This window comes from Neoarius graeffei, chromosome 1 (assembly GCF_027579695.1).
Source record: "Neoarius graeffei isolate fNeoGra1 chromosome 1, fNeoGra1.pri, whole genome shotgun sequence".
In the NCBI taxonomy this organism is placed as follows: Eukaryota; Metazoa; Chordata; class Actinopteri; order Siluriformes; family Ariidae; genus Neoarius; species Neoarius graeffei.
In genome coordinates, this window is record NC_083569.1 from 114915641 (window position 1) to 114937849 (window position 22209).

General features: G+C 40.6%; 2 protein-coding genes across 3 annotated transcripts in view; one reads left to right on the plus strand and one right to left on the minus strand.

The window, feature by feature from the left end:
• Positions 1 to 21082, minus strand: part of LOC132882167 (uncharacterized) — a 244013-nt gene extending 222931 nt beyond the window's left edge. Inside the window, exons 1-4 of one of the 2 annotated variants that reach the window (XM_060915437.1) lie at positions 18449 to 21082; positions 18242 to 18332; positions 17586 to 17695; positions 17263 to 17332 (exon numbers count right to left, since the gene is read on the minus strand). In XM_060915437.1, the coding sequence (XP_060771420.1) occupies positions 18803 to 21046 (2244 nt within the window). In that variant the 5' untranslated portion in view covers positions 21047 to 21082 and the 3' untranslated portion in view covers positions 17263 to 17332; positions 17586 to 17695; positions 18242 to 18332; positions 18449 to 18802. Of the gene's footprint in view, positions 1 to 17262; positions 17333 to 17585; positions 17696 to 18241; positions 18333 to 18448 lie in introns of those variants that run through there. The other variant, XM_060915445.1, reaches the window with a different exon arrangement.
• Positions 1 to 22209, plus strand: part of LOC132882153 (Fc receptor-like protein 5) — a 202018-nt gene that overhangs the window by 84190 nt on the left and 95619 nt on the right. Inside the window, exons 5-6 of the mRNA XM_060915425.1 lie at positions 2326 to 2583; positions 3266 to 3514. Of these exons, the coding sequence (XP_060771408.1) occupies positions 2326 to 2583; positions 3266 to 3514 (507 nt within the window). The remainder of the gene's footprint in view (positions 1 to 2325; positions 2584 to 3265; positions 3515 to 22209) is intronic.

The following is a 22209-nucleotide window of genomic DNA, read 5'->3' on the forward strand; positions in this document are numbered from 1 at the left end:
AGGTGTCATTGAGGCATCATGTTAGTGTGGGTCACTGGAGGCTGGGTGTGAACGGCGAGTCATTAGAGTGATTAAAGGATTTCCCGTTAGGGTGATCAATGGCAAATTTAAGATGCCATTCCTCACTCAATCTGGCAATCTGACTCTCTCTGCAAATTTAGGCATCTTAAAATGTTTTTATTAATGCCAAATAAAATATCCAGCACAAATTATATATGATAGACATAAATTAATAATTTATAAATTTTATTTCAAACACGTTTTTAGTTAGCGGGACTGCAGCTTATCACCGCTCCCGCCCGCGCCTCATATGTGCACTCCCGCTCCCGCCCGCGCGCGCATATGTGCACTTCCGGTCCCGCCCGTGCTTGCAATGAGCTTTCAAAATTTGTCCCGCGCCGCAATGCTTTGCGGCGGGTCCCGCGAGTCCCGCGGGACTCCCGCGGGAGTGCAGGGCTCTAGTTCAAAACAAAGAGCGACTCTCTCACAGCCGAATACACCAACTGCGCATGCGCTGTAGAGGGACGCTCACAGTCAGCGGGGGAAACTGGTGTTGAATCTGCTGCCCGTGTTAAATTATTTTTCTTGTTGTTTTTCTTCACTTTCTGGTGCAAGTACATCCAGTTAATTATTAAATAAATAAGCAAAACTTTATGAATATATTTCAAAATGTTATGGAGTTACATATGGACATCTTAATGTCACATTGATATCACCACATTTTAATCAAATTTAAGTCCATTAGGCGAGTGATTCACTAATTTAGTGTCATAAATGAGACACACATTTCTGCACCTCTAACATTGTCTGTGTGTGTGTGTGTGTGTAGGAGAGAGAGAGGGGTTTTGACCTGTGTGTAGTGTGTACCAAAGGAGGTTGAATTGACCTCCATAGATAGATAAGGAGGTCAATACAACTTCCTTAGGTACACACTACACACAGGTCAAAACCTCTCTCTCTCTCTCTCTCTCTCTCTCTCTCTGTGTGCACGTCTCAGGGAGATCATTGCCCACTCTGCACTGTGGATAACAGTTGAAATAATCCTGACTGCATGATCGGGGGGTAACAGTGAAATGAGCGAGCACGGAGAACACGTTTACTTAATTATTTAGCTTTTTATTTGCTCATTCTTTCATGTGAACGCTTGTTCATTTAATTAAAAACACGCTTGGAATAAAAATACTGCCCAAAAACATACAATTATTTCATTAATTAATTACCACATTATATTTGTAATGCTTCCAGATGATATTATATATTCTCTTATTTTAAACACTTGATATTTCATTATATTTTGGTTAAAAACGAATGCCATGTGACCTTATCGACTGGATTTGGCAACTACTAATGCCTTCAGCAATGACAGTACAATTGCCTTTAGCAACTACTAATGCCTATATCAGGGACACGCATTACAAAGATGCTCTTCAGATTCCTTCTTACGAGTGAGTTCAGGAAAACCATGTACAGAGACAATGTTCGTTGCTTAAGACTCTCTCAACTCGCTCTTTAGCTCTAAAGGGCAACATTACTGGAAAACCCACCCCTGATCATGTGTTCTTAACAGATACAAAGATGTTAACAAAAGGCACAAGATTCTGGGGTTGTTTTGTTTGTTTGCTTTCAGAAAACTTTTCAGAAAGACAGGCCCATAAATACTTCAGGTTTAAACACTAATACAAACACAGATATGGATATTCAGAGGACCACACAGTTACAGATACAGATGATGTCATGATGTTAGACTGTTATTAAACACAATACAAATAGCAGAGCTGTAAAACAGGTAAGAGTCCGACACAGTGAAGTACAATATAAGACCAGAGGGAAAATCCAAAAGAGTCATCAAAAGCAAAGGGTCTAAACACAGCAATGACAATCACAAACTAAACATGGCTCTGAACTTTGTACTGTGTAAATGTATGTGCTGGTGAATGTAATCTACAATGAGGAAGTGATCTGGAGGTGGTGTGTTAGAGCTCAGCTCATACTGAGATGATGGTGCCCTCTGGTGGTGAGGAGGCATTGCCCTGCTGTCCTGTGTCTTTGATCATTTGTTTTAATCCTTTGCAGCAATTGTAAGACTTTCCTGTGCTCCTCATCACAGTTTTGATTTTGTCTCTTGGTTTTGACCTTTACCTTTTTGCAGTGTTTATGATTATGGATTATCTGGGGTTAAACTTTTCTGTGTTGTGACCCATGCTATGGACTGTGGCTTTAATTACCGGGTTAATAACCAGAATTCTGAACACACATGCACTTACTGTATATCCTTATTGCATATTGCACTGATTCTTATTTACATGACTCTCTTCTCTGTTTAAGGTGAATCTCCTCCAGTCTCTCTGATCATCAATCCCAACAGAACTCAACACTTTACTTCTGACTGTCTCTCACTGAGCTGTAACTCTACTGACCAGAGTCGTTCTACTGGATGGACAGTGAGACGATACACACACAGTGAGGGAGTGTTAGATTGTTCTCCATGTAAAATCAGCTCCCTCTCCACATCCTACACTGGAGTTTACTGGTGTCACTCTGAATCTGGAGAAAACAGGAATCCTGTTAACATCACAGTGCAGGGTGAGTCTTCATGCAGTGTGTTTATTATTAAAGGAAAAGGGAAATGTTTCATTTCAGAATATTCAGAACTCTGAGTTTCCAACTGGGAAAAACTGTTCAAGAAGACAAAAACATCTGGAATCTTTCCCTCGATACATTCCCTGTAATTCTGAGTATGGATATGTTTATGCTGTTACTTTCCAGACTGAGTACGAGTCCATGCTTACAGATACCCACACTGATAATGAAATGAGTATTTTATCAAGTATTAATCAATCAAGGATGTCACAAAGTATTTTATTTCTCTCTGTTTATGTTGATTGCTGCTGTGTGCAGTGAACTCATTGTGCTTGGTTTATGATTAATATGTTCTGGTATTAAAACAGTGTTTGTAATAGAGAGTGCAAGGTGGCAACCTGAGTCATATCAGTGAGTTTGGTGATTAGAAATGTGCTGTGAATTTCACCTTCACTCACAAGTAAAGTGTAGACGGTGTGGAGCGAGGGGAAAGGAAGTGTACATGGCTCAGTGCTGTCATGTGTGACAGTTTCTCTACACACTCTCTTCACTGTTCACTCTCACAGATAACTTTGTGCTGCCATAAATAATTGCTTCTTCTGTTTGTATACAGATTATTTATACATTCAAAATCGATCAATGAGAGAAAATATTTATTTTGTAAATGTGGTTTTCTGTGTTGTAGATGGTGCTGTGATCCTGGAGAGTCCTGTCCATCCTGTGACTGAGGGACATCCTCTGACTCTACGCTGTTTATATCGAAACCCAAAGCCCTCAAACCTCCGAGGTGATTTCTATAAAGATGGATCAGTCCTCCAGACACAGACTACAGGAGAGATGATCATCCAGAAGGTCTCAAAGTCAGATGAAGGTTTCTACCACTGTAAACACCCAGAGAGAGGAGAGTCACTGAAAAGCTGGGTCTCAGTCAGATGTGAGAAACCTTTTAAATATTCACTTTAATACAACTGTGACTTAATGTGTTGAACACAGTATCTTTCGATGATGTAATCTATAGGGCTTAGTTTATGTAAGTCTGTGTACAATGTGCTGTTTCACTTGTTCACGCAGGTGTAAATTAATTTATTTTTTACTGCAGATTGAACTAAAACATCCAAACATTTAAAAAATAAAACATCATTTTTATTTTATTCATCATCAGGTCCATCACATGTAGAAGCTCCATTCTCAGTGCTCATGCTGATCTGTAGTGTAGTGACGGCCTCTCCGTATCTGCTGGCGACCATCATTCTGCTGGTCAAATGTTACAGAGCTCGAGGTAAGAACTCTCAGTATGTTTCACATCATGATCAGACGAACTTTGAGTAATCGAGAACAACATTTTCACTTTCACAAAAGTAGAAATTATTTGACTCACTTTCATTTTAAAAGCAAAAATCCACACTTGAGTGTTAAAGCACTTGTTCTAAAATGCTCTTACAATAAGATTTAAATGTAAGTTTGATATAAAACACAGCACATCTGTTTCTGAGAGTGAATTTACATGTGACAGATACTTCAGGTGGAGTTACATTTTCACATCATTAATAAAGTACATTATGAACAAATAATAAATAGTGCAGAAGAGTGTTTCATACGCAGATGGCACTTTTCACTTCACTGTCATTAATAAACATTAAAACAAACAAACACCCTTTAAACTGTGTTTAAGATGAGATCAAATACAGTTTGGTTAATTTTCTGCCATAAACACCTGAAATAAACTATGAAATGAATTAAATGAATGTTTTAATGTCTTTCACAGCTCACACTGTTGAAGAGAGAATTGAGAATGCAGTCATAGAGGAGTGAGCAAAGTTCATCAGTAAAAAGAGGATGCATTTACTATAAAATTTCATCATGTCTTCTTTAGGATTTTCTGAGGATTTTAAAAGAATCCTGATTTGTTGTTTTTATGTTAATTAGAGCGGTTGGTGAAAAGCCCAGTGATACTGGAGTTAAAATAAGTGAAGCTTTGTGTGTCTGCAAAATAAAAACTAGTTAATTGACTTATCTGAAACATGGTGGGGAACTAACATTGTGTTTTATGTTCTCAGTATTAGTTCTCCCACTACTGTATTTGTCCTGCTGTGTTCTATTTCTGTGTGAGATTAGCTCTAGATGAATTACAAGGAGTAGACTTACAGTCTCAGACACTGTTATATTTTGTTTGACTTTTCAGCTGTGTGAAGTTTAATTGTAGTTGTGTGAGGGGATTTGTGGATGAAGTTATTTGATCAATTAAATAAATGCATCATCAATGCACTGAATTATTAACCTGCTCGCAATCATGTATCATATGAAGCAATACACTGAGAAAACTCTTGTGCCTTTGCCAATATCAGCATTTTTACTATTTTGTATTTTTATACAGTGATGTACTGGCATTAAAACATTTACTGAGCCAAAATAATAAATTTTCACCAAAACAATGTTTACTTTATTTCAATTTCTTTTATTTCATGTTTTAAACCCCCTTCTGCTGCTGTATCGTTGTCTTTTCATTGTCTTATATTGTCTGTTGACTCCTGCTGTCACACTGGAATTTCCCACATGGGATTAATAAAGTGTTCTCTTAAAAGCAGATACAGGAACTGGACCCTGTAGTATTATTCAGTGTAAGTAGAGGATCTCAGTGCAGTAAAGTTCAGGACTAAATGAGGAATCAAAGAGAAGTGTTATTACTCTTACTGCATGTCTACACACTGCTCCACTGATGTACAGGACTAACATCACACTGAAAATGTCCACAACACAGGAAATTAACATTACAGCAGCAGCAGTGATTCAGACAATCAAAGCTCCTCATGAAGTGAATTACAAGGTTTCACTGTTGAACCCTGCTAGATAACTTCCCAGTCCTGGCAGAGGAATTAAATAGTCAGGATTAGAGGTTTGTGAATCAAGCTTGTATCAAAATCAATGCTGTATATGAGCATGAACACAGTCTACACAACTGGGGCAAAATTTTGAAAGGTGTCTGCAGGGAAGACAATATCACACTTCCTCCAACAGAAAATTGTAACAAGAAAATAGTTTCATGCATATTTTGCTGTCTGAATAAACATTTATTCCCTTTTGTTATTGGAAGAGGTCATGCTACACCACCGGCAGCCAGCAGAGGGCAACAGCAGCACACAGAGAGAGACCATTCAGGAGAACTTAGTTACCCAGAATTCTCTAGGTTGATTATCCTGGATTGCCTGCACCTGCCAGGCAGGATACTTAAAGCCAGCCTTTCACACAGCCATCTGTCATGCGTTTGTAGAGAGGTGACTGGTATGGTATATCAGGTCTTTGTCTAAGGAAAGGTTATAATGGGAAAATGGAAATAAAAAACACATTTGAAAAAGAACTGAAAGGAAAGGCAGGAAGAAAGCAGAGGAAAGAAGGAACTAGAAATAATTAATGCTTGGCCAGGAAAGAAAAAAGACCAATTTATAATTCTGCATCAAATCCTAGCTTGATGCGCACCTCTCCAGAAATCCAGCAACATAGTGCGTTAACGTAGGCTGCAACAACTGTGATTGGTTAGTCTGCTTCGTAGCATCACATTTCCAATGACTCATTCTTTTCTGCAAAAATCTGAAAACTTTTTACATTATTGTGTGAATATAAATTTATAAAGTGCACAGAAATTTGAGACTATGGGGGCAGCCCGGGGGGGCATGTCCAGTTGAATTGCGGGGGTTGTTTAGCCTACTAATACTACTAAACTAAGACTAACAAAGAACAAATTCGTTGGTATTGGTTATGCACCTTGTATTTTATTTTAGCATGTTGCTACAGAGGGCAGAACTACAAGAACATATTACAAATAGCAACCAAACCAAAAATCCTACAATACTTCACACCCTAAACTCCTACAAAAAGTCTACAAAACAAAGACTTCTAGCTCTGCGGTATGTCAAAAGTGACCCTGACAAATGCCTGCCCTATTTACAAAGACCACACCCTGCACTTGTGCATTTGATTTTTCTTGGCTTTGAGAAAGAGTTTGAGTACCCTTTCATAATTTATATCTTCTGGTTGTGGCCTGTTAATGGAAATCCTCAAGCAGGCGGCCAGGTGCTCTCCTTGCAGTCTGTTACGAAGGTCTGTTTTGATCTAAAATGGCAAACAACTTGTTACTACAATGAGTCATGTGATTGTAGAGCTCACTCTGAAATATTTAATTAAGTGAAAGTGAGACTGAACTTAGGTGGGATTTGAGCATTAAAACAATGGGTAAATGTAAATTGAAATTCACATCACTGGTGAATCAAAAACGATCAATTGAGATTCACATCACAATCAAAAACGATCAAATTCGAGTCAAGAAGTTAATTTAATTAAATAGGTAAATAACATTACATTCCCTTAATTATGTGGCCTAATAGCTTCTAGCCTATTAGAAAAGGCTAAAAATAATTTAACATCTTCCGTTTCACCAGTAACAAATCGCGTTAAGGCTACTAGCACTAATTCTCAAAAGTAGCTTCGAAGTTCACTCTGTTAGAATAGACTACTTTTCCCTTTTAACATGTACATGCAGACCTAGATTAGTTCATCACTGCTGTTACTACACGTCTCCATCACTTGGATAGACTGCGCACAAACAATGTCAAGCGGGAAGCACTTCGCTGGTGAATTTGGAAACGACCTGATCCTGGTAGGATGATAGTTAATTTAATGAATTAGATAATGTAGGGCTAACTAATATTGCCTCAAAATAGCCTACTGTTGCCTTACAGAAAAGGTAGGTTTGCCAGTACGAAATGGACAAAGTAATTTTACTGAAACAATACACTTAACGTCATCCATCAATGCGCTCTCCATACGCCTATAAAGCACAATAGCGTAGCCTAAGGCCCAATCCCAATTCTAATTTCTACCCCTACCCCTCCCCCTTCCCCTCCGCCTTCCCCTTGGCCCTTCCCCTTGAAACTGAGCTACAAGGGATAGGGCTTGAAATTCAACCCTTACGTATTGGGATAGCCCTTCAACGATCGCATACGTCATCGCGTACCTCCGTCAGCGTTTACGTTAGCAAAACGCGACGCGTCATTGGCTGCGACCAGCCGCTACAGTCAGAGCCAGAGGCAGAAATCTCTGCTGGCAGGGTGTGATTTGTTAACTAACACCACTGAATGGGATATCTTTGGCGCTTCGTGCACCACATCCGACAGAATGAGGTGTCAGAACACTCATGTAAACAATAAAAGCGAGAATAACAGAACAAAACGTACGCAGTCAAGCAACCGAAAACAATACTCACTCCCAAAGCTTATTAGCAGCAGCTTGGATTTCAGAAATCGCTGCTCATTCTCAGCTCGAAAGCAAATCAAGCGGCGTGTTTCCTCTGGATAACAACTTAAAACACGTAAATAATGGAGAAAATACATTTATGACAATCTTTCGCCGCGGGAACCGCCATCTTTCTGAAATCCGCATGAAATCTCGCTGAAATCCGCATGGCATTGTGGGAAATCACTCAAACCCCTTCGTTCGGAGTCTGCTCCAGGAAAATCTCCGTTTGGAGGGGTACAGAAGCCCTACGCCTTCCCCTACCACTCCGCATTAACTGGGATTGGGATGCCCCTACCCCTTCACGTGAACGCGCAAAATGGAGGGGAAGGGCTAAGGGGTTGGTCCAAGGGGTGAAATGGGATTCGGCCTAAATGTCACCTTCTCAATCGTGTCAAAGGCTACATGAAGTTGTATAAACTTACCTTAACATGTAGATGCAGACAGGATGTAGCTTAGAGTTGTCTCCTCTCGCTGTCTCAGATAGGCAACACGCGCAATGTCAGGCCGGGTGCATCAGTGTCGCCGTGTGTGTGCGCGCGCAGACTGAGACTATGGCGGCCCAAATTAGACTATGGCGGGGCGCCATAGTCTCGTCAATGTGTGGGAAACACTGAAGTGTGAGGCTCTATAGTGATTGGCCATTATAATGAGCTACAGTTTCATTTCAAGCTGCTCATAGTGCTGAATACAGATGTGTTAAAGCACTTCAGGAATACTTTTAGTGAGAATTCACTTAGTTTATCATTGAATAATATATGCTGAAGTAAAATACAAGGAAATTTGTTTCAAACCAACATTGTGTCTGTTTTTTTCTGTTTATTATTCCTACAGTGAAATATGGAGCTCATGTAACCCAGTGACAATAAAGGGTTAAAAATGTTGATGTATTAATATAATGTTCCTGTTTTCTGTGTTGAACAATGAGAGAGATGATCAGCCATATCGTTTTACTGTTTTCTCATCTGACCCAACAGAGAGATGATCAGCCACTCAGAGCGCATAGTTGGTCAGGTCCTGCCTTAATTGAACATGATTGACAGGTCATGACGCATCTGCATGATCAGATCTGTGTGTGAGACAGAGAGATGATGTGCTTGTGATGAGAAAGTTAAAAGTAAAGGTTTTTTTTTAAAAAAAAAGTATTTACAAGCTGACTAGTCAAAACAGCATGTGTCGAGGTGACCTGGAGTTTGGAAAGTCCTGTTTTTCCCTCTCCATCTATTTCAGTAAACTAGTAATATTTTGCTAATTGTGTGTGTGGCCCTGTACGACCTGCATGTAACTGAGTTCGGTGGAAGCAGGGCCCAGAGCCAAAGTTACTGATTTCTGAGGTGGTTTGAAGCAGTAATATTAATGCTACTGATATAGTTACAGTTAATAGTACAAAATGTGAGGGAGATATTAAACTGCTATGTTGTCTATTATTGTTATAATCTTGAGAATGTAAATGTTTGAAAAATGTCAAATCTCAGTATTAACATTTTACTGTGGAAAATGTGTTATTAGGGATACATCATTTGTGAAATGCTTGATCAATACCGGTATTTAAAGGTGCTCTTCCACCAAAAATGTTTAATACTGGCTCTTTTTGAAATACCATAGTTCACTCCGATTTGCATATGCATGCTGCATGTGAAAATGTAATTCTACTCCCATTCCCTGTATTAGCTTATGAAAGAAAATAGCCAGAAAAACAAGAGAATCTGAAAAAACCCTACGAACTTACGTCACTTCAAAAATTAGTATTCATGGCCTCGCCCACCTTGGCTTGCGACCGCCCACGGGAAGAAAGTTCGGATTTAAGCGCGAGGAGAGATAGCAGAGCCCATCTCGTCAGTAGCTAACGAAAAGGACCTAACAGCAAGTTGAAAACATGGCTGAACAAGTTCGTGCCTGTGTTATTTGTGGCAGTAACACATCAACGTTGCATTTCTTGCCCAAGATAGAAGAGCTGAAGAAGAAATGGTTGGAATTTATCTTTGGAACACCACCAGCGAAGTATAATGCAATGTACTGTGTTCTGATAATTTCAACCACAGTGACTTTTCAAACTTCGGTGCCTTTAGTAGTGGTTTTGCTTCGAGGTTGTTTTTAATACCTGGATCTGTACCGTCAAGACGATCGACCACCAGCTCACAAGCTGTAAGTAATACATGAACTTTCTGTTCGAAGGTTTTTGTTACAAAATAGCATGTTCATATGCTCCATGTTAGCATGCATGACACTGTCACAAGCTAGGCAGGGATGAGAGTTTTCCGCTTTTCGGCAGATTTCTGCTTTTTCTGAGTAAAAAAAACCCACCTTTTTATATTATGCCAAATCCGTTGAGAATTTATTTTTTATTAACTTCGGGGAGTTGGGGTATGTTTCTTCATGCTGTTCAAACTTTATTAAGTCCAACGATGTTTACACATTATTTGTAAGTTGCCATCTTTAGTCTCATTTAAATCTCGTTGAATGTGATGTAAAATTTGTGTTATCTACATTGTTATTGGTCAAAACATTGATGTTGAGACCATAATAGCCAATCAAAACAGTTTTTACAAAGACACCCACATCCGCTTGTTCTGACCCACTGGAGGTAGCGTCACAGTGCTGTTAGCCAATCAGAGGTAACACGTTTACTGATTGCTGCTAGCCAATCAGAGGTAACACATTTACATGTCATGAATATTAATGAGTAAGAGCTGAAATCCTGTCGTTCTCTCCCCACCCACTCCTCCACCAAACTAGAACAGCCTGAAACAGGGGAACCACAGCATATTTTTCACCAAAACCAGCTCACAGGGCATTCATTCATACTAGAGACCACCACACAATTAATGAAAAAACGATGCAATGAGACCTCATCTCATCTCATTATCTCTAGCCGCTTTATCCTTCTACAGGGTCGCAGGCAAGCTGGAGCCTATCCCAGCTGACTATGGGCGAAAGGCGGGGTACACCCTGGACAAGTCGCCAGGTCATCACAGGGCTGACACATAGACACAGACAACCATTCACACTCACATTCACACCTACGGTCAATTTAGAGTCACCAGTTAACCTAACCTGCATGTCTTTGGACTGTGGGGGAAACCGGAGCACCCGGAGGAAACCCACATGGACACAGGGAGAACATGCAAACTCCGCACAGAAAGGCCCTCGCCGGCTCCGGGGCTCGAACCCAGGACCTTCTTGCTGTGAGGCGACAGCGCTAACCACTACACCACCGTGCCGCCCTGCAATGAGACCTTTAAAATAATAATTTGACCGATATGAATGTTTGGCCGACACCGGTGTGCATCCCTAGTTGTTAATACTAAAGATACCTTTACCAGTGAGCACTGCAAATATCAGCAGAGCCATACCCTATGGAACATGTAATCTGACATGTATACTGCCAATTTTTTGTAATATTTGAGTGAGGTAAAGCTTAGTGCTACTGTCACAGTAGCTATGCTATTAGTTTTGTTTAATCAGTACTTTAGTGTACAAATGTATGCTAGTGTTAGAGTATTGATTTAGATACTGATGGATTAGTATATAATGCACTTTAATACAAACTTCAAAAAGATGTCAGAACAAGTGAACCAAGGAGAGAAAGATGAAGTCAAAACCAGGAAGAGAAAGTTTTGACAGATGAAGAAAAGGAAATGTAGTGCCTCTCTAGCGTGTACTGACTAATGTGAGAGGTGGCTAACCTCATCTCATTATCTCTAGATGCTTTATCCTGTTCTACAGGGTCGCAGGCAAGCTGGAGCCTATCCCAGCTGACTACGGGCGAAAGGCGGGGTACACCCTGGACAAGTCACCAGGTCATCACAGGGCTGACACATAGACACAGACAACCATTCACACTCACATTCACACCTACGCTCAATTTAGAGTCACCAGTTAACCTAACCTGCATGTCTTTGGACTGTGGGGGAAACCGGAGCACCCGGAGGAAACCCACGCGGACACGGGGAGAACATGCAAACTCCACACAGAAAGGCCCTCAACGGCCATGGGGCTCGAACCCGGACCTTCTTGCTGTGAGGCGACAGCGCTAACCGGCACACCGGCAATAAAGCAGCCTAATTTCGAATCCCCAGTTCAAAAGGTGCAGCCTGAATGCAGCTCATGTGCGGTGTAACCTTAAACAAAATGGCTGCTTCACCGTGCAGGCAAAAACAAACACATGGTACCTTTACTCAACTGGAATGTAGCCTTATACACGCAGGTTCCAAGGCAGCAGGAGCAGGAGGAGAGATGGCGAGAAGAAACGCGTGGATGAAGAGAATATTCACAGTGCTGAAGAGAAGACTCATGCAGTTGACCATCTTGGCAAAGTCCACCATTTGGCAGCGCTAGCCGGCTCCGTCGGGGTCTTTGTGTCCGCAGTCGCGCCCCCAACCCATAAACTATGATAATTACAATGTGCCATATATTAAGCTCCTTACTGATGCCCCTTTTCCACCAAATCAGTTCCAGGGCTGGTTCGGGGCCAGTGCTGGTGCTGGTTCACAACTCGTTCAACTTGCGAGCCAGCTGAGAACCAGTTTGCTTTTCCATAGCTCGGGGTGCTAAGGGGAGCCACGTCATTACGTCACTGTATACATCAGTTACGTCGCTGCGTTTGCATCAACCTTGGTGCGAACATCGAAGCAACAACACCACAGAGAAGAAGAAGCAACAACAACGGATGACTTCGCGTTTGTACAGCTGCTGCTTCTGGTTTTGCGGTGCTTCATTGGGATCAGAAAACGGCAGATCCAGACTCGCTCCACACCGGCTTTACCAGTCGAGGTCGCTGCTCGCTGCTTGTTAGCAAAGTCCGGGCAAAAATACTCGCCACTAAGTCAGCAGCTCACTTAAACTTCTTTCTGCCTTCTTGTGATGAGCATTTCACTCACACTGACAGAACTAGCACCATTAAAGCTTCTCTCAGAGTCCTGGCTGAACACTTCCACTATAAATGGTGTAGAAATCGCTTAAAACTTCGTGTTTCACTCCATATCAGACAACACGCTTCTCACGGCTTGCTCGGTCGTCACTCTCTCTCCGCTCCCCGTCTCGCTCTTCCACATCCGTTTCTCTCACTTCCGGCTCCTCTGACCTCGAATGTGATTGGCTCATTCACCAAAGTTCCGGAAATAAACGGATTGTGAAGTCAGTCAGCAAAACCATGAGCTCACAGCTACTTCAGGCAAACTGTTGTCATGACAACCGAAAATCCCTCAGGAGAGAAATACACCCAGCACACACGCACGCGCCGCTTCCAACACACGTTAATTCACAATTCTGACGAAAACAAACCACAATATAAAACTCAAACAAAACGCTTTCACTTTAAAATAAGGGTTTTTTTTTTTAAATAAAAAAGTTCACCTCAAATAAATAACTGAAAAAACCCGCTTCGTAAAAAAAACCCCACAAAACATTTGTTTAACTCCTTCTTCCTATTCTGACAGGCATATTTAAAGCATTTTCACATATATTATTGCACAACAAATATTTAACATATTAAATGCTGTATTCAGTGAAACATTAACATTACCCAATACAGTATGCATTTCTCCCCAGATAGCAATAGGTCAGTGGCCCACTGGCGGCCCACCAGTGGCAGAGTTGTCGGTCCAACGGCGGCTCCCACCAGTGGCCCACTGGCGTTTTGCTCATCGGTTCTTTGGCGGTCCGCCGGCGGCTCAAAAGCGGTTTCAGATAAAGGGCCGCCTTTTTACCGATTGTTACCCACCATTTTTTTAATAGCCTTATTATGGCCATATAATTCAAACAAGGCATTAAAATGAATATAAATGGAATTCAATTTATGATCTAAATTAATATAAATGTATACATGTAAACATATTATCCCACAGACTGACCACACATAAGGTTCAATACATTTTGTTTATTTTTAATGTGTTAACGGTTTTTATATGAATAAATAAATAACTAAATAACAATTAATAATTTATAATATCACATTTAAAGACCAGCCAGGTTCAATACATTTTTGTTTTTTCAATGTGTCTACGGTTTTAAATAAATAAATAAATAAACAAACAAATAAATAACAATTAACAACGTCACATTTAAAGATCAGCCAGGTTCAATATTTTTTTTATGTTTTTACAGTTTGAAGTAAGTAAATAAATAAATAAATATGAACAATTTATAATAAATATATAATACATAAATATAAAATGACTAGTTCAAATATTCCCCATCTCCCCATTGCCCACTTTTTTCTGCCTGTCTTTTCTCCCTCCCTCTCGGTCAGCCGCCCCCTTTAGGTACTTCGCAACTTCTTTTTGCAGGTCCTCTTCTGTTGCTGTGTGCACCACTCTCCTAACAGCTCCTGTTGTAAAACAAGGAGTAAGTAAGAAAAAAATGCTTTTGCCAGGGGTTGTAAATACTTCACAATAATGATTCAAAATGTAAAAAAAAAAGTTTTTTTTTTTAGCTTACTATGCAACACATTCTTCAGGTGTAAAGACTTGAACGCCACCTTTCCTCCAGCACCAGTCCAATTTATTTGAAGCGCCAGGGACTTCCTCAAAATACGGCCCAACATCCTCTTCACCGCGTCTTTGGTGGTTTTCCCCCCCAAAACAGCAAGTATGTTCACCTGGAATACAAAGACCAAAATTACAATGGCATAACATTCAGTCAAACATCTTAGCTGTTTGATAGTTCATCTGTAACCTTCAAATACAGTGGGTATGATGTTGAAAATTGGAAACATATATATGATTTATTGTGCACACATCGCTCCCCTTGGGAATGGGATCAATTTTAGCAATGCTCAATCAGTGGGATCACCTGGCTCTCGCCAGATCTGTGTGTTTCCGCACAGCTTTATGAGCTACTCGTGGATCTGGGTGGATTTTCAGATTTACCCAGGCAGCCTGACCAATCCGGCTCGCAGGGCTTTCATAGATGTAACATTGTCGACAAATCACTTAATTCAGGGAGAGGTGTAAAATGAACTCATTTCCAGAAATGTTACAGTAGTGCTTTAATTGTCAGACAAGTGGTTTTTCCAATCATGTGCAAGGATTTTTAATAAAACATTTGGAGAGCTAAGCCAGAGACGGTATTTTAAGACAGGAACTTTGGCTAAGCGCACTACAGCCATAGTTACAGATAAATGTTTGTGGAGCAACTCAGAGCAACATTCGTCACGAGAGCCAGGTTAAGACTTGTATGCCTTCAAATTCATATTGCAACATTTTAAAATCCAGACTTACCAGTTGGTTTTTCAGGTCAATGTCAGACCCAAGCTGCCTCTCCAGCTCCTCCAGTTCCTCCAGGTTACTGAGGGGCATGTTGGTTTCCTGGACGAGGCAAAGGTCTGCCACACCAGCACCCCCTAGCTTCTGCAGAATGGCCGTATTTGCAGCCACCTGCTGCTTAACCTCCTTAACCTCCTCCTCAATCGTCCAGAGGTGCTGCAGAACAAGTCTGCAAAAATCTATGAATCAAAGACAACAGATTAGAAATGGTATAAGTATAGATGTAGTAATTCAGATACTTAGTTTCCATTTACACAGCTTTCAAACAACATCAACATCTGTGTTACTGAAATTGACATAATCAAGGATGAATGTATGGTGTCCTCAAAACAAAAACAAACAAAACTTTCGTAGCCCCTTAACACACGCCATTCCACCAAAAGGACGCTGTAATGGCCACTGAGAAAAACTTTACTGCCATAGTACCACTATGACAGTGCATAGGGCCTTTAGTAATACATTACGACTTGGTCATTGCCATTCTGGTAACAGCTATTCAGCTAATTTATAACAGGGGCTGTATCTTAAGGGGTTAGTCTGCTTCTCCTTTAATATTGGTGCCAGATGAATGATAATTCAGTTCTACCTTGCTGGATGCTGATTTGCTGATTTGATGGATGATGCTGTGCCTGACTGGTAAACTCTGTTGAACAGATTGGAAATGTGGTTAGTAAATAGTGAGATGGTGCAATGCTATGATTACACTGAATGCAATGTTATGGCATTATACTTAACTGATACTTTTGTCCAAAGCAACTTATAAAATAGAAAATGAACAAAGTAACATACACTGCGTTCCAAATTAATGCAACTTGAACTGTAAGATTTTTTGATTGAACTAGGTTTTGATTCCAGTAATTATCACCTGCTAATGCTTCAAATTTCATAAATGGCCATTTTCAGTTCTTTACAAGAACAACATCTTTTGAAACTCTGCTTTGCATAATAATTTGGAACAGTGCATTTTCAGTTTTTCAATTTTTAAAAAAATACCGTTATCATTGGAAGGTTCGTTCAAAAATATTTGCTTTGTACTCTAACGGTTGATGACTTGAAAATTATGATGACTTGTCATCTAGTTATTTATTTAGGAAAACCAGTGAAAAATGTCATTTGCATAATAATTTGGAACGCAGTGTACAGTGGGTATGATAAGTTTACATACCCCTGTTCAAATGCCAGGTTCATGACATAAAATAGTTTGTCTTTTTTGTCATTTTTTTACATCATGAACACCTGGCATTTGAACAGGGGTGTGTACATTTTCAATAGGCACTGTATTATGTATTTACCTCCATGGCTGGATGTTCGAAAAAGAGGTGACTTCGATGGAAGCTGTGGTGGTGCTGGCAGAGGTGAAATCGTTGGAAGCTGTGGTAGTAGTGGTAGAGGTGATGGTGGTGGTAGAGGCAGGGTGGTGGTGGTGGGGAGCTGTGGTGCCTGACTGGTAAACTCTGTTGAACAGATTGGAAATGAAAAGGCGTGTTTAGTGAGATTATTACGGCAATGATTATTATTGATTATTACTGCAACTTTTGTCCAAACCCAAAGCAACTTATAAAGTACACATATGAGTTTACATACCCCTGTTCAAGTGCCAGGTTGTCATGACGTTAAATAGTTCCTTTTTGTCATTTTTTTTTACATCATGAACACCTGGCATTTGAACAGGGGTGTAGACTTTCAATAGCCAATGTATTATGTGTATACCTCCATGGCTGGATGTCAGAAAAAGATGTGAGGTTTCCAACGGGGGACTGGCTGCTTGGTTGGACAACACTGCAAACAGAGTGAAAAGACACATGATATACAAGTATTCATGGTAATTAGAAGACCAAATCATGGTACTAAGTACACAGTGGCCAATATTACCTGCAGGGTAAGTACTGGTCCTGGTGACTGAAGGGGTTCTGTGTGATTGACTGTACACTGTTTGAAAGAGATTAAGACTTAAATGGTTATCTAAGAAGCATATTCATTGCAGTACATTAATTACCAATTACTAATTAATTTATGAGCATTAGCAGTGGTTGTACCACCTGATATCAGAGCACAATAAATGACATTGACAATGACATTGACCCATTTACCTTCATGGCTGGGTGGGCGCTGCGGTAGTGGTGGTAGAGGTAGGAGTTGTGGTGGTGGTGGTAGAGGCAGGGTGGTGGTGGTTGGGACCTGTGGTGCCTGACTGGTAAACTCTGTTGAATAGATTGGAAATGAAAAGGCGTGTTTAGTGAGATGATACAATGCTATGATTACACTTAATGCAATGGTATGACATTATACTTAACTGACACTTTTGTCCAAATGCAACATAAAAAATAAACAAAGGAAGATATGCAGAAGGCCTGTGTCAAATGTGGGTGCATGAAATGTAAGGCAACACAAAATGAAAAGTAACAGAGACCATGAAAAAAGAAAAATGAATTTCTTTTCAGAGATATCACTAACCTGAATTTGGTACAGAAATTTTCTCTGGCAGTCGCCGAATTTTTGGAGCCGGAGGGAAATAGGGACGGTCATCTTCTTCATCACTGGATTGGATGAATTTCATGTTTGGCCTAGAGATTACACAAGTTACAAAATGTTAAAGAATGTGACATTGAGGGCAATATCATTGGTACAAATAATATTTATGGTTAGTTAAAAATATAGAAAAGGCTATATAAACCAGACAAGTAGTCTGGTTTATATAGTCCACTTCCTTAGTTCACCTTGAAGAACCCTTATGTTGATATTTCTAGTTTCAGGATATGACCTCATGTCTGCCAAGCAATGTAGGTCGATGTAGAACATCGAACAGGAGGCTCCTGCATGTTGGTTATTTACTCAGATGCCATGATTCAGCTTCACCTCACTTTGAGAAGTTTGTTACCTCATCTAAGCGAATCCAGTATTTCTTTGCATAAATGACCAAAGTAATTAAATATTGTTGTATTGATTGAGTTGACTTAGTATTTATGCATATTTTGATATATTTGTGAGTAATTCAGTAGTTATTTGGTAGATTGTGTCAAACCTGTCTAGATCACATGCTGCCTATGTAATTCAGTCAATCTACCTCCGTTTATATATTAGTGACTAGTATGATGCAAATATTATCTTACTTTCTTTTTCTTTTCATGGTCTCCTCATCTGTCTCCAGCTTCTCTCCTCTTTTTGCTTTAAGGTAGTGGCCGTGGGCCTTTTCGTATGTGTCTACATAAAAAAAAAACAACAATAGCAAACAAGCAAAATTCAAATAGTTGAATTGTCTCCTTTTCTCCCAAATCAAAATGCTGCATTATGATATTTAAATATACAACCGAGCCTACCTTTAACTTTAAGCACCTCAACTGGATGAAGTGTCCAACAGTTGGGGTCAGGGGTTTCATTTTGTAGGGCAGCCTTTTTTACCTTGTCCAGTGTTTTAAAGGGAGGCCAGTAACATTTATCTTCTATGAGCCATGAAACAGGCACCACAAAAAACAAGCCCTCCGCGGGGAAGGAAACGACTACATACATTTCTGTGGAAAGAAGAAATAGTTACACTTAAGTGGGCTTGCCAAGGCATCTTAATAATCAATTCCTACAGCTACAGCATTTCCTAAATGAGATGGGAAACCTGAATATATCACCTGAACAAAATTGTGATTTGAACACTTACACCAACATAAAAAACAGCAATCCTACTGATGCAACATTGGTAGCCCAGCAAAGCCATCCTTAACTGGAAGGAGGACATATTTTCTCTCTATGTGTGCAGCTAGAGTGTGATGCAGTTGAGGTGTCAGGGCAGACAGATGGTAGATGCCAACTTCAGATGACTCGAGTGGGTAGTTAAAGAGGTTGCAGAGCTTTGAGAAGGACCTAAACACTATGTGCACTTCTGCCTTGTTGTCAACTATGATGTTTTCGATGACCACTATCCTTCCCCCCGCTAACTCCACACAACTGTCACTTGTTGAGACCTGAATGATGACCCTCTGAACATGCATTCTTTTAAATTGTTTTATGGCAGTAAGATGCGGTGGTACAGGGCCACTGTAATGTTCCATTGTTAGGCCTGACTCGATACTTAGACACTCACTGGACTTAAACCTTTTTTCAGACAAGCGACGAATGACCTGCTCTAGGGGCTTGTTGGGCTTCCGGATCGTTGTTTTTAGCTGGCCGAGGAAATTTTCGAAAGGGAAGCAGGATATGTTGTCTAACGCTCCATATGTCTTTGTTTCCTCACTGAGGTGGAGTAAGGCATGCATATTGTACCCAATGTACTCCCTACCATACAGTTGGTTGCAGTGTTTCACAAATGCCAAGAGTAGACTGTGTGCATAGTCAGCATAATCTCCCACTAAAGATACACTAAGTAAAATAGTCATGGCCACAGACAGCAACATGAAGTTGTTGTAAATTGCTGCTGGTACTCTGCCCTTTAAGCAAGCTGGCCCAGTGTATAGCAGGAATGAGCGAAGCTCAGTAGCTTTCCACCTCTCAAAATCAGTAAGAGTTCGGGGCTTCCGGTTGAATTCAATGGGGAAATATGAGCGATAACCCAAAAGCGTAGTTGACACCTCCTGCACGACAGCTGTACCTACTCGAGTGTGCAATGGCTTCCTCATCCAGAAGTATAACAGTTTCCGCACTACCCCTAAACACACCACATGCATATAGTCATGAGGAAACTGTGTGACTATTCCAACTGACAAAAGATTGAATGGACTAAATCCTGTGAAATGCTGCTCATCACTAAACTCATCAAATGTTTCGCTGTCCAGTCTAGGTGGTGCATCTGATTGTGGAAAGGTCATTCTTCCTTGGTATGTCACTCCCTTTTGATGGCATTTGTGACAACTGTAGAACCCAGTGTGTCCCTTTGACCTTCGGATAAATGCCCGTGCAGGCGCGTCACAGACCACTGCTGACAATGCTATAGCGATAGAAGCACCCTGGTAAAAAAAGCCATCTCTCTCAAGAACATGTGCGTCACTGACAAACTCATCTAGAAACTCTAGTGTTGTAGGTTTCTGATTTCCAAAGTAGATCCCGATAACAAATGGCTCCCTGTTTGTCTGTACCCGATTCTCAAAACACTCAATGAGCCCTAAAATAGGCCAGAACTGTGCATTTGAGCTTTTATAGAGGGGCAGGCCATCTATGTTCACTTGGATTGTTAAAGACGGGCAAGTCAAAGGAGTTTTTTTGTTAGCAAGATGAGAGGAAATGCCATGATCGAAGCCAAAATGATAGTAGCTACCGCCTGAAATATTTTTAACATGATACGTGGTTTTTGTTTTTAGTAACGTTCTAGGATTTTTTGGCAAGCCATGCAATTTTCCAGAGAGAAAAGATAATAAATCTGCCAAAGCAGCATGGCTTATCCTTCTCCTAACTGCCCATTGAGCAAGGTGACTTCGTGTGTCTTCGCCTGAAGAACAGATTTCCTCACTGCCATCACTGTCATGTGCATGTTCACTGGACTGTTCATCCTCACTCACTCCACCACTGCTCTGTCCTGAATGGACCTGCTCACTCACTCCACCACTGCTCTGTCCTGAATGGACCTGCTCACTCACTCCACCACTGCTCTGTCCTGAATGGACCTGCTCACTCACTCCACCACTGCTCTGTCCTGAATGGACCTGCTTACTCACTCCACCACTGCTCTGTCCTGAATGGACCTGCTCACTCACTCCACCACTGCTCTGTCCTGAATGGACCTGCTCACTAACTCCACCACTGCTCTGTCCTGAATGGGCACTATGTCCTGGTAGGGGTTCTACCCCACTGCCCCCATGAGTAAATTGGACCTCAGTCACTTCATATGACACCCCTTCCCCCCCACACTCTGCTGAAGAAGTTAGGCCTATACTCAGTAAGTCTGATTCAACGCCTTTAGCAATCCTTCTTCTCTTACTCCAGTAACTAGACATTGCGCCACAAGTGTTGCCTATTACCTTAAATTACCCCAAATTACCTTACAGACTTGTACTCTTGGTGACCTGTAAAGGGAAAAGAGACAACATATCACCATCTGTCTTATTACAAAGCTGCATCAACATTCTCTCTCTCTCTCTCTCTCTCTCTCTCTCTCTCTCTCACACACACACTCTCTCATCACCTAGGTTCACAAAATGTTTTTTATACGTTTCTTTTTACTACGTTCATAAACATTAAATATGTGAATCAGCATTTGGGATCATGTTGAGTGGCGTATATTTTAAATTCTGTCAAATACATATGTCGTGTTTTGGTTACAGCTTACTGCATAACTGCCGGTAGAAGAAGGCCTACCTGAAATATTGATACTGTGATACTGTGATATTTCGGTGCACGACATTGAAGAAGAGTTGGTGTAAGGAGTGAGTAAAGTCACAGCCCTATTATTCCTTAAAATTTCTGTGGTAAAGTGAACAGGTTTACATGCCTAGTCCTGTTCTTCCTTCTTTATAATTTTATACTCGTTCACGTCTAGTAGCCTGTAGAACAAATCACTGCTGGCAATACACTGACACTGGCTGGCATTTGTATCATTTCCAAACGCTTCAATTCAATGTTTTAAGGGTTTTTAAGACCCCGCGGGAACCCCGATGTTGTCTACACATCAGTTGCAGTAGCTGCCTCAAAACACCAGCGGATGCAGACATGAACTCCAGAAACAAAACAATATTGGGGCGATAGCTATGATAGCTAGGCTAACAACCATGGACAGCCAAGGCGAGGAAAGTTGCTGTGCTGACCTGAAACTTTTTTTTTTGTCACAGGACAAATGTTAAACCCCATCTGTCATCTATTAACCAATAAAGTTGCCTTCATTTTTAAAAAGTCGGACAGGTTTGCCTAGCAAAGGCTACATCAATCTACATGCAAAACTGATTGTCAGTTAGGGTAATGAAGAATTAGTAAGTTTAGTGTTAATAAATTAGAGATTAGCGTTACTGAGGTAAATGTTGGTGTTATTGAGTAAAGGTTAGTGTTACTGAGGTAAAAATTAGTGTTATTAAATAAAGGTTAGCATTATTAAGATAACACTTAGCATTACTGAGGTAAATGTTGGTGTTATTGAGTAAAGGTTAGTGTTACTGAGGTAAAAATT